Below are 13,596 nucleotides of genomic sequence, written 5' to 3' on the forward strand. Positions count from 1 at the left end.
GCCAGTTACTTTGGACTAAATGTATTAATACTCGCATTCATAAAGGTAATTATTTCTTAAAGTTGTATGATTGTGTTCTTTTCAAACCGGAATCATTACACTTGTGCTAAAACAATGTCGTGGGAGCAAATGGAGCTGTAAGAGAAGACGAATATGAATCAATAAACTTAATTTTGCAGCAGAAAATCATTGCTGGAAACTATAATTCAACAATCACGTTCCTATAAAGATTGGATTACCTAGGATGATTAATATCAAATATTACAAATTACCAATTGGAATTACAGGTTTTATGTTATTACCTAACTTTCAAACAATAGTTATCCTGGCTGCCATATTTAAATGCCAGTTCATCTGATGGTTACTTCAGCAGTACTAGGAAAGGAACAGAAGGAAAGAGGTAAACCTGCTATTTGGGGGAAATGAACATACTAATGTTCAATTTCCAATAGGAAATTATTTGCCCCCACTCATCACGTGCTATGGGCCTCTCTTGTCTGCTCACTTTCCCCAACCTTTCTCTGACACCTGGTTTGCCACCAATTGACTGTGTTTAGGCTCCTTCCTCTCCTGTCTAACTTGGCCTTGAACTCTGCTAGCTCTTCTATTTCCACAACAGTTCATTTTCTGGTTCCACAGAAAGCAGTATCAATAATATCTTCTGGCTACTATGGAGATCTGTGGTGGTGAATTGTCTTGATACATTTTCTGATGTTAAGCTTGTGTTTCTAGAATAAGCCGTATCCTGTATGAAGTATAGTGTGTTTATGGGCGTGTGTGTTTGTAAGTGACAGATATGTGTCACTGGCTAATACGTGTGTTTATTTAGGAGTGTTTTAGCTATATTATTAAGTGAGATAGATCTATAAGTTCATTTCTCAACGTTTCCATGTCTTGTGTTACTATCAAGATCGGCAAGATTATTATAACGTCAAACTGATTTAGAAGTTTTATCTCTGTGTCTGAAATAACTTGTGTAAAGTTGAGATTATGTACTCCATATGGATTTGGTAAAACTTACATGGAAAATTGATCTCATTATCTTTTTTTGTTACCTTATACTTGGGAGTTTATTATGCTTGTTGTCTGGATGTTTGAAACTGTAATAACAACGATGTGAAAAGATATATTTTAAAAGGATTTAAAAAATGGGGGACATGTGTATTCTTGTAGACAAGGAGAAAGGGACGTGGTAACATTTGAGATTTTACAGGAAAAAATGGGCACTTTAAGGAAAGAGTTAAAGAAGAGAGAAGAGATGGGGTCGAAGTCATGTCGAGGAACTTGTGAGAGGGCAGAGCACCGTCACTGCAGTCTACTGGGGATTAATGCAGCCTTATTTTTAGGTAGAAGATGGGCTGCTGTGAGACCTTTGCCCAAGGCCCTCCTGGTGTCAGTAATTTTTATGGGAGTCCATGTACTATGCAAAGTCCAGATAGGCATATCTTCTGTAGGAAAATCAAAAGAAAGAGAATATGCAGATTGCCCAATTGTGATCTACCGTTAGCCATAAAAGAATACAGTTTTATTGGAGGAAGTTCATTCCATTTTTAAATAAGGAACAACAAGCAGCATTGGCAGGAGCATATGCTATTAACCCCTGTCTTCCTCTGCACATGTCCCCTTTGCTACTCCAGGGCACTTCAGGAGGTGGAGTAACTTCCTCCTGCTGCTCAGTCTAGGAACCGAGACCTGAAGTGTGTCTCTCCGTCTGGTTCCTGCTGGACACTGTCTAAAGGAAGGCGAGTGCATGGTGAATGACTGGCTTGATTTTCCTGGGGTGTCTTTTCTAGTTTTCTCTTCCTGTTTGTGCCTCATCTTTCCCTCCCCTAACAGGAAGGCCAGCCCTCAGGCCTCTCTCCTTCCCTCTCACATTCTAAAGATTGTGTGCGCCTGCCGGGGCTGTGAGTTGTGCACCGTAGAGCACACAGCCTGTGCTCGGGAGCCCTGGACTCCAGTCCCAGCAGGGCTCCCTGGTTGTGCATTTCTCATCTGAATGATGAAGCTTTTGAGCTGGAATGTCCTTATGGGACATTCTAGCTCTTAGTGACGCTTAACAATGGCTCTGGGGCTAACCTGCCATTGGGAATTGCTTACAGTAACTTTCTGATAGTTGCACTTGAACCATTATCTTTCTCTAAATCCTCCCCAACCTGCTGACACCTGCACCTTAGTCATCACGCTTTTCATTTCCTCTAGATAGAAACTGTTTCATTCTCTTTAACTTGTTACCCCTGACTTCAACTCCAATCAGTGGTCTGGCCAATCAGACGCTCCCCATATTCTGCCTTTTCCATTTTCATAGCCATCACCTAAATGCTATGGTTTTTAGGGTTTTTGTTTAATCCAACATTTTTTACCTTTATTCTCTACTCTTCCCAAACCATCCTGCTTATGAGTGGCTCAAATGGGCGGCGCCTGTGGCTCAGTCGGTAAGGCGCTGGCCCCATATACCGAGGGTGGCGGGTTCAAACCCAGCCCCGGCCAAACTGCAACCAAAAAATAGCCGGGCGTTGTGGTGGACGCCTGTAGTCCCAGCTACTCGGGAGGCTGAGGCAAGAGAATCGCTTAAGCCCAGGAGTTAGAGGTTGCTGTGAGCTGTGTGAGGCCACGGCACTCTACCGAGGGCCATAAAGTGAGACTCTGTCTCTACAAAAAAAAAAAAAAAAAAAAAAAAAAAAATGAGTGGCTCAAATGCTTGCCTGAAAGCTTGTCAAAGCTGGGCCATCACAGATGAAATCAAGTCCAAACTTTTTAACCTATGAGTGAATTTTCTACAATTTATATTTAAATACACCTTTCAGTTTCCTGTCCTAGTAGTTTAAACTGCTGTTAATTTATTTTCTTTTCTCCTTTCCCTTTCTTTCCTGTTTCCTTTCTTGTTTAGTTTTTCCTCTATTGTATTCACATCTCATTATTACTCTTTTGTTTCTCTCAGTTTCATCACCTGTCTCATTCATTCAGGGTGCCGTGTTCTGCTCTGCAGCAATGCAGGGAGTGACCAGGGGTCAGGTGGTCCCGGTCCCGTCTTCCCCCAGGATGGAGACTCTATGAAGATGTGTTATATCAGTTTAGGCCACAGGGGGTGCTATGATCCCCCAGGTCACTCTTGCTTTGTCCCCCTTCCCTTGGACATATGTCCTGTCAGTCTGGTCAAATCTTTCCTTTTATTTTACCTAAACTCACAATCATCTCTCCTTTCTATGTATGACTAATTCGTATAATCCTATAGCACCTCTAAACCCCTTGTATTGATAGATATTATGTTTAATGAAGATATTAGTGCTATTTTGCTGACTGAATTATAAACCCCTAGAAGGACCATTTATTAATTACTTTTTATAGCTCCAATGCCTTGTATATACTTTGCTATATTTTGTTTTAATTGACTTGGCTATAAAACTGAATACATTTATATGAAATACTAAAAAAGTATCAAGATATCATACACATATAAATTTCTGGTCTCTGTGTAGCTCAGCCCTAGTTTCCTTTAAGCAGAAATAATACCATTTTACCCCAATAATTGATAGTTGAGAAAATAAAATTATTATCCAAAGCTATTCCTTAAAAGGAATCCATCTTGTTCACACTAACAAGGCTGTTTCTGTAGGACGTGGTACAGGAAAGGAGTGTGTTGCACACTAGCTCCATTTCTAGCATCAGTGCTATTGAAAGAGATTATGGCCCATGCTATACACTTTTTCCTCAAACCAATAACTTTATTGATTTGATATTGTCACCCGCCTGTTTAAGCAGTATGATATTGTTCAGAATACTAAATCCAAGAAAAATATACAATCAGATAACATGATTAATTGTCAAGGATGACAGTAAGGTACCCCACAACTGGCAGGCAACTCACTGAATACTTTTTTTGGTGTCAGAAGCTAACGAGAGTTGCAGAAATGCCTCGTGAAGTAGCATTCTATCTTTCTTCAAATCCTATCATTTATAGTAATTGGACTATGGGCTGGAGTCTGTCTAATAGGAGTTAACAGTGCTTGTAAAAGCCTGTCTCTATAGAGTGGGCTATTTCCTGATTTCCCTTAGAAAAAAAATGCAAATGAGGACTGAAATAACTGTGGGTTTCTAGGTGGGTTTCTCATCTAGAAAGGACTGAATGTGTTTAATCAGTCTAATCGTGGGACCAACTAGGAACCGGAGGACAGGGAAGAATTTGTCTAATTTGAAAGAAGGCAAATGGTGCTCGTGTGTGTGGACCCTGCTTCCAAGGAACCTTTTGTCATTTTTCAAAGTCTTTGGCTCTTTGCAGTCAAGCTGCACAGGAAACGTTCTTGCTGGTGGTATTGAGCGCTTCTCTGATAAACCATGTGAACGTTGCTGTTTTCTGCCCAGCCCAGAGCCAAGAGGCAAATGCAGTTGCGCCTCAGAAATTGCAACAAGCATCCATGCCCAGCTGGCTCTTCACTGGGTGGTTCTTTACATCTTCTTGGTGTGGGGTTATGACATTGCAAAGAAAACCTCCAGTGGCCCCTAGACAGTCCAGCCAGCGAACCTCCAAATCCTCTCTGAAATGTAATGGTTGCTACCTGATGTGCACTCACTGTGGTCCCCATAGGGGAAAAAAAAATCGTTCATCTTTATCTTTTTATTTATGTTTTTCTATTTAGAAATTGGCCCCTGGTTACGGGAGTTCCGAGCGGAGGACGCTGTGGACTTCTCGCAGTTAACATTTGACCCCGGACAGAAAGAACTTGTTGTAGGAGCAAGGTGAGCAATTGCTACGTTCTGCCACAGAAGATATTTTCGGATTTCATTTCCTATCTATGCAGTTACATGTAAGCTTCTCTGCCGAAGTTGCAGGGGGCTGAATACTATTATTTTTGTAAGAATGGCCTGCAGTGTGAGGGCGGTGCAGTCTGCCCCTAATGGGGTGACTGCTGCTCTGTAGGGCAGGGACCGTTCTAACACGAATCAGCTCATTTGTTTCTCCATTCAGACCTGAGAGGTAGGTACTCTCAGTATCCCTATTGTAGAGGTGAGGAACCTGAGGAAGAAAGCAGATAAAGAAATTTCCCAGGTATATATGCCTAATAAAGATGGACCCGGGTTTCTGGATAGGAGGTTTGATTCCAGACACCCTATTCCCAGCATCTCACTATCCGCTTCAGTAGATCTCTGGAGATCAAGAAACCCATCATCACTGTTCTTTGCGACCTTGATTAAGTCTTTTGCCAGTAAATTGAAAATTTAAGGAAGTTATCCTTTTCATTCCTGTTCTTAAGGGAGTGTATCTTGCTGTATTGCCTCATTCTCTGCACGTGGTTGGCTGTTGGTCAGTGACTTGAGATTCTCCCAAGGGATGTGAGAAGCCACAGTGCAAACAGGGGATTGTGAGAGATGCTTTGTGCTCCTGTCCTGGCTAGAGACAGCAGCTGGAATTGTTCCAAGTGGTCCCTGTTCCTGGAGGTCTTCATCCCAGAGTCCTTACAGGTCTTGATTCCAAGGTACCTAGTCTCTTCTTCTGCATGTCCCGGGGGGTCTCTCCCCGAGGATCCCTGTGGCCCCAATCCCAGCGTTTCTCTAGTTAAGAGACCCTGGAGCTCTCCGTCTATCTCCTGTCATCAAGGTCCCAGCTCCATCCTACTGAGAGCAATTGAACTATACAGTTCACTGAGTCACACTAGCTTGCCATGTAGCGTGGTGGCCAGGGACATGTAGGACTACCTGGATACCCAGTTAAATTTGAATTCCAGCTAAGCAGCATGTAATTTTTTATTATAAGTAAGTTCCAAATATCTGGCAATCCTACCAGTATTTTTCTATTCTAGAGCTCAATATATCTTAACATTGTAGATACTTGATAATAGCAGGAAAAAAAGGGTGGATTGGCCTTGCTTAATTGAGTAACCCCAAGCTAGGGTGATTTCAGAACCTAATTTTCTCATCTTTAAAGTTGATATAATAATTTCCACCCCCTTAAGCTGTTGTGAGGTTAAATGAAATAATCCAAGACAAGTGACTGTCACATTAACAGGTCACCTGGTGAGCCTGCAGCCTCAGGGGAGCTACGTGTGCATGTGTGTGTCAGGCAGATACTGCTGAAGGAGGAGAGGGGCAATTCCACCTAGGAAATTTCATGGGATAAGGTTCAGAAAGTTTGAGAGGGTATGTGAGCCTGATATAAAACTTTAAAAATAACCCAGCCCTCAGCTTCCTGTTTGGCAAAGTCTGACCTCTCAAAGAAGTTTAGGTAACAGGTGATATTTCAGAAAACAGTAATGCTTTAAAAATATGAGCTGTGGAAAAATAGAGCGAGGCTATTTCTTTGTTCATAGTTAGCACCAGGCGTTGTGAAACCGTTGTTGGATGGTTTCATTTTATATCGGTGGTACTTTATGTTCCTGAAATTGGATTCAGTTAAAGATGCTTTGTGCTCTTTGATAAAGGAAATTCATTGTGCTGAAGAAGGATAACTCATCTTTAGGCCATTTGTGGTTGGAGAGTCCTGGAATGTAGTTGGATCTGAATTCATGCGATTTCTGGAAGGATCTGTACATTTACCATTTCCAAGATGCACATTATTTTTATATTATTTTAATTGCATTGGCATTCATATCTTGTTTAACCAAGACTTTTTAAAAATTAATAATATTTGTGTTTTCAATGATGAAATTTAGGAATCTATATTTTAGAAAATGTGGAAAATGCAGTAACACATAAATAAAAGAAAACAGCTTCCCAGGTGATCACGGCTCACCTTTCAGCTATTTCTCAGTGTTGACTTTTCTTGATTTCTACTCTTGGGATAATATTTTTTGGAATAATTGTGTCCTTTGTGACAAATTCTACTAAAATTAGTTTCCATGGTATAAGACAGAAAATATTTCAAAATGAAAAATTATTTTATGGCTAAGAAATTTTGGATAGATAATTATAAAAGTAATGACAGCAATACTACTCCACAAACTCGATACAAGAATAAGCTTTGCTGCGGACAGAATTGTGGCAACAGATGCAAGAGAGGGTGATTACATTTTTATTTCCCAAATGAATTAATTCATCTTTAGTGTTTCAGGTTCATTCGAAGGGTGGCAAGTGATTCCATCCTGAATTATCTGATGTGTATTCCATGCTGAATTCTAGTTTATTCAGAATGGCAACTAACTTGGTCCACACCCGAGGCAGCGTTTGACTGCTGTCAGGGCATTTACAAATTAGCCCTGTTTTAATAGTGCATAAAGCCTGCAGTGCTAATGAATAGGCGCTTATTGTCAAAGCATCTGTAGCAGGAGTCTTTGCCACGGAACTATGAGGAATGTACCACGGCACTCTGTGTGGCTCTCTAGATAACTTTTCTTCATAAAGATGTGAATTTTCTAAATGGAAATAATTTTTAACATATATCTTAGTTTCTAAAATGTGAGTTTTCATACATGTGTTTGGTTTGTTTTTTTCCTTGGTATTTCATTTTTTTCTTCCCCTAATAGGATTTCAGATTCCCTTGCTCTGTTTACATATAAACACATAAATTGAAGGGCACGGTCTCACCACCTGTGCTGTGTTAGTAAGGCTGCCCACCTGTGAGCACTCATACCCACCCCTGTGAATGTCACTATGACTCCATTCCGGAGTGTGAGTGCTCACAGGTGAGCAGTGATGGCCCAGTCGTGTGCTGTGAGTAGGAGGTGGGACTGAGGCTTACAGACCCCGTACTTGGGTCAGGTGATGATTTTAATTGGTGACAAGTATAATGATTTATGTCTTTGGAAATGTTTGGTTTTAATTCTATCAGAATTACATCACAAAATGGGAACGTTATTAACATACAAAGTTAAAAAAAAAAGACATTGGGATGCCTGAGTCTCCTTGAACACCTTACCCAATGTGCCAGCCCACACCTGTATACCTCGCACACCCAACCTGACGTACCAGCCCACACCTCTACACCTCACACACCTGACTTGATGTGCCATCACACATCTGTATACCTTGCACACTTGACCTGATGTACCAGCCCACACCTGTATACCTTACATACCTGACCATGTGCCAGCCCACACCTCTATACCTCACACACCTGACCGATTTGCCAGCCCACACCTGTACACCTTGCACACCTGACCTAATGTACCAGCCCACACCTGTACACCTCACACACCTGACCCGACGTGCCAGGCCACACCTGTACACCTCACACACCTGATCTAATGTACCAGCCTACACCTGTACACCTCGCACACCTAACCTAATGTACCAGCCCACACCTGTACACCTCACACACCTGATCTAATGTACCAGCCCACACCTGTACACCTCGCACACCTAACCTAATGTACCAGCCCACACCTGTACACCTTGCACACCTGACCCGACGTGCCAGCCTACACCTGTACACCTCGCACACCTGACCCGATGTGACAGCCCACACCTGTACACCTCGCACACCTGACCAGATGTACTGGCCCACATCTGTACATCTCGCACACCTGACCCTAATCACTAGCCCATACTTGCCTGGATACCTTGCATAGCACTCCTGACCCGATGTGACAGTGTTTCTAAATATCAGAACATATTTCTGTACATAAGTCTGTACACCAAATAGTCTACATTTTTGATCAGCATGTTTGTTACTAAAAAAAAAAAAAAAATTAAAAGCTGAGTGCTTCCTAGGTAGGGCTCAGTCTCCTTTATTGTCACAACAAACAGATCCGGTGAAAAGTTTTATAATTTTGAACCATTTGTTTTGCTCCTGGTTTGAATCTATAAAACTAAAGATAAAAAAGGAAAGATTAATTTTCTTTTATTATGCTGGGGCTCAATTTGCTCGAAGTATTCAAAACCCTTAAAAGTTAAACGTCTGCATATTAAATTTTTAATGAGTTTATTTGAACATTCAGTGATTCAGGAATCAGGCCTCCAGACCAGCAGCAGTTCAGCTGTCTGCTGGAGGTGGGCATGGCAGGAGACCTTCCTCTTCTAAGGTGTTCTGCCAGGGAGCTAGATAAAGAAAATAGATTTGACGGGTTAAAGTGGAAAGTCTCTAGTTGGAGGTTAGTTGGCAGTTTTTGATTGGTTAAGCTGGTTAACAGTTAGTAGGCAAGTTTTGACAGTTAAGCTGGTTAACACTTTCCTTTTACTGTTACATTGAGCTGAAATTTGGACACTTCTCAGGCTTGTGGCCTCCCAGTTATCTCAACAAAGCATGTATTCTCATAAGATCACATTGAATAAACAGCAGGCAGGCTTCTATTTAATTAAAATGAGTTTCTTCTTTTAAAACGACTTTGCCATTGATTCTAAACAAGGGGAGGTAAATTTAGATTCACATCAAATTTATTTTCTAAAATAACAGCCAATATCATTCCTTTTTAGTGGTTATAATTCCTCTTTTTACTTTAAAGTTTTATCTTAGGATTAATCTGTTGGAGACCATATATAATTAAAAGGAAAACTGGAGATGTTTGTGAGATCAGTGATCCTACTTCCAGTAGCCAGGCTTCCTCCTCTTCTCCAAAGGATATGTTTTAGTGAAGTTCACACAATTAAAGGGAATGCCTGCTGAGTGACTTGAAATCAGCCATTAGGAGTGAATCCAAAAAGCAATAGTAACCCCCCTGCTGGGTGAGGAGATCAGAGGTAATGTTCCTGTTGAAGTTGTGTTTACATTAATTATGGCTTAGGACAAGCAGCTGGATGGAAGGGGACAGGGATGTTGCTTTTCATTCATTTCTCCCTTCCCTTCTCTTCCCTTCCCTTCCCTTCCCTTCCCTTCTCCTCCTCTCTCTTCCCTTCCCTTCCCTTCCCTTCCCTTCCCTTCCCTTCCCTTCCCTTCTCCTCCTCTCCCTTCCCTTCCCCTCCCTTCCCTTCCCCTCCCTTCCCTTTCTCTTCACTTCTCTTCCCCTTCCCCTTTCCCTCCCTTCCCTTCCCTTCCCTTCTCCTCCTCTCCCTTCCCCTCCCCTCCCTTCCCTTCCCCTCCCTTCCCCTCCCCTCCCTTCCCTTCCCTTCCCTTCCCTTCTCCTCCTCTCCCTTCCCCTCCCCTCCCTTCCCTTCCCCTCCCTTCCCCTCCCCTCCCTTCCCTTCCCTTCCCTTCCCTTCTCCTCCTCTCCCTTCCCCTCCCCTCCCTCCCTTCCCCTCCCCTCCCTTCCTTTCTTCCTTCCTTCTCCCCTCCCTCTCTTCCTCATGCTTCTCCCCCCTTTCCCTCTCCTCCCTTCCGCTTTCCTCCCCTCCCCTTCCCTTCTTCTCCCTTCTCTTCCCTTACCCCCTATTCCACATGGAATTAGTTTGAAGCTCCACATTGGGGTTAAGTGTCTCCTCCCTCCATCCCTTTCCTTCTCATGCCAGGCCTGACTCACTTGGAAGAACCTCCTGGCTTCTTTCTGTTTCTTCCACCTCTTTTCTCCTTTCTTCTTTAGCCTACTTGATTAATAAACCTGCTCTATATTAAAAAGTCTCCTCTTTGTCTGCCAGCTTTGTTATCTTTTGTCTCATAAGCGGTTCTCAACCTGTGGCTCTTGACCCACAGAAACTGTATTAAAGGGCCATGGCATTAGGAAGGTTGAGAACCACTGGTCTAATATTCACCAAACATCAGTGCTCCTAAGTATCAGCTGAGGCATTCATTAAAAATTCAGATTCCTCTGCCCCCTTCTCCCAGCTCTGCAGGTTTAGGTGGCCCAGGATATGGTGTGCACTTAACTAATGGGTGGCCTGGGGACACTCTTGGGAAACACTTCTAACTGTGTGTTACTTGTGCTGTTGTAAAAAAGAAAAATCTATATTTTATTTTCTTCTGGAGCTAGGAGAAGAGCAGCCTGGCAGAATAGTTTTTTTTTTTTTTTTAATAGATAAATAAGTAAAACACTCAGCCTTCCTTGGGCTCCCCATCTGCAGATTCAGCCAACCTCAGATCTAAAATAGTTGGGGGAAACAATACACCAAAAAAAAAAAAGTACAACAATCAAAATAATAGTAATAAAAAACAACACAGCAACTATTTTGTGTAGCATTCCACATTGTGCTAGGTATCACAAATAATCAAGAGATAATTTAAAATATATATAAGGTGGTGCCTGGTTAAATGCAAATACTACACCATTTATTATGCATTAGGGACTTGCGCATCCACAGATTTTGAGGATTCTGGAACCAGTCCCTAGGGGATACCAACATATGTCTGTAAATAAATAAATAAATAAATAAATAAAGTCTCCCAGTATCCCTCAAAGAGCCAACAAGGGGAATATAAGTCTCTTTTTATGTGTGTGCTGCCAATTTCACATGTTGAGAGCTTTTTTTCTGTCCAGTCTCACATAGAATCTATCAGAATTTATAAGTTCATGTAGTTATTCTGCCAAGACTCTTCATTCATTAAATATTTATCGCACCTATTGCTTTATTCCAGGAAGTATCTTAGGCACAGGGGAAACAGAAATGAAGCATCTTCTCTACCGGATAAAAATGTATAGGCCATTGCAAGAGTCAGATAGCCCAGCGTCGGCCCCCCTGCTTTTGTAAAGCTTTATTGGCCCACAGACACATCCATTCACGGGCACATCTTTCTTCCATGGCTACTTTTAAGGTAACACTGTAGAGTCACATAATTAGGACAGAGACACGGAGGCAACATATCTTCTTTTAGGCACTTTAGTACAAACTTCTTTGATCCTGGCCTAGTGGTTGTGACCAGGGCACTTGCCGTTAAATTCTCCACGGGCAGCCTGAAGAGTTAAGGGAATGAGAGTGTTTAGTACTGAAGATGCTACACCGGGAAGGCTCTCTTCCTGCTGGTTCTTGGAGACACCTCAGGAATCTGGCAGGCAAGAGAGAGCTGGGTGGGAAAAGTCCGAGATTCTGATGAGGGTGCAAAGAGCTCATCCTGGGGGCCTGCTGGTGCTGACAGGGGAAAGCAGATGCAGATGAGGCCCTGAGTGCCAGGGGAGGCTGGATGATAGGGGAGCTGGGGCTCAGGCTCCTGGGCAAGTGACTCCAACTGGGGCAGGCTTGACAGTGACCTAGAGGTCACCCAGAGTGACAGTACCCTAGGTTTCCAGGGTACAGATGCCTGGGCCTCTCCCCCTGTCATCTCAAGTGGACTTTCTGGAAGTAGTGGCAGAATCTTTGGTTTAGTCAGGCTCATGAAGCTCTGCAGGTGTGGCAAATTTTAAAATCTCTGCTAAAGGCATTGAGGAGCTGGGCAATTTCTAAGCCTACATGTTTCTATCTTCAGGTTAGCATTAGGGAAATACTCCCACCATACTGTGTGCAGAATGTGCCAGAGTTTGGAGAATTTAGAGGTGGGGCAGCAGTTGGGAGTTCTGGATCCAGGGAGAGCAGAGAGTGTTTAACTTAGGCAATGGTGGTAGCAATGGGGATGGGAGGGTAGGTTTGAGCAACAGTTCAGAGCTGGTGTGAGGGTGGTTGACAGCTAATAGAATGGGTGGCTGTAGGCAAGGGTCACTTCAGTAAGATCTGAAAATGGGACTGGATAGCAGTAGCTGGGATTGATCGTGTGGGAGAATGAGCTGTAATATTCTGATTACTTGAAGGTACAGGAGAAAAAAATCTCAGATTTTACCAACTCTGAAAATAATTCAGAAGAATAATCATATATGAGGATAATTAGGAAGGCGAATGTTCTTAGGAAGTCACAGTTTAAAGGAATCATAGAAATACTCAACTGGTATTTTTTCAAATGAAAAGTTATCTATGTTAACTGAAAAAAATGGAAATGAACAAATCAATACCCCATGGACTCATAAAAGCAGAAGTTGCAAGTTAAATTAAGAGCAATAAGTCATCGTCTGCAATCCTCAAAGCATTTAAAGATTTGCAAAGAATATTTAAAGCATAATGAAATTTAAATTACTGGAGTGATAACAATATTGATTCATAACTTCTGCCCTAAGTAGACTTGTGGGAAAAGATTTTTCTGATGTTATATCTCTTAGATTTGCTAACAGCATTGTTCCTAATTATTGCACACCATTAAAAGTTCATCTTTGTTCTCCCTAAATAATAAGAAGCTATCCTTTCAACCGTAGCATTTAAAAATCTAAGCATGCTATTAAAATGGTGTGATCTCAGTTTTTGTGTGTTCCTTGAAACTTACTTCTAATGACTGAGACTTTTAACGAGCTTAAAATACCCTTTTTGGGATAGGAAAGAAGTAAGTTAATACAGTTGTGGAAAGTAGGTACTATACACCTATGACAACAACAAAAATTAAATGAGAATTATTTTTTAAATATAGCTTAAGAATATATTTTTACTATTTTTGAGGAGGGCAGGCAAAATTTTGACTGAAGAGGTAGCTAGCACATGACTGTATTATACATTTGCCACCATATTTTTTTAGGGTGGTTATAACCACAGAAAAATAAAAGCCCCTAGAATTTCCCTACTGTCCAGGAGCATAACCCAAAGTCTTGGAAATTGAAATGACAGCTAGGTTGGTGAACTACATGAGTTGGCTTACATGGTTATGTTAGATATTTATATGTCTTAAGCTATTGATGTATTTGAGATATTAACTGAAATCTTAGATAATTAAAATAACTTTATAAAACATTTTATGTATTAAAGGAGGTAGTATCTTCCCTAGATTCAAATTTGCAAACATATCTTTTA

The 13,596-nt window shown here is 41.7% G+C and overlaps 1 protein-coding gene across 2 annotated transcripts in view; it reads left to right on the top strand.

Moving 5' to 3' along the window:
- Positions 1-13,596, top strand: part of SEMA5A (semaphorin 5A) — a 475,532-nt gene that overhangs the window by 223,132 nt on the left and 238,804 nt on the right. For both annotated transcript variants that reach the window (XM_053593046.1, XM_053593055.1), the window contains exon 4: positions 4,635-4,734. In XM_053593046.1, coding sequence (XP_053449021.1) covers positions 4,635-4,734 — 100 coding nt within the window. The remainder of the gene's footprint in view (positions 1-4,634; positions 4,735-13,596) is intronic.

This window comes from Nycticebus coucang, chromosome 1 (genome assembly GCF_027406575.1).
Source record: "Nycticebus coucang isolate mNycCou1 chromosome 1, mNycCou1.pri, whole genome shotgun sequence".
NCBI lineage: Eukaryota > Metazoa > Chordata > Mammalia > Primates > Lorisidae > Nycticebus > Nycticebus coucang.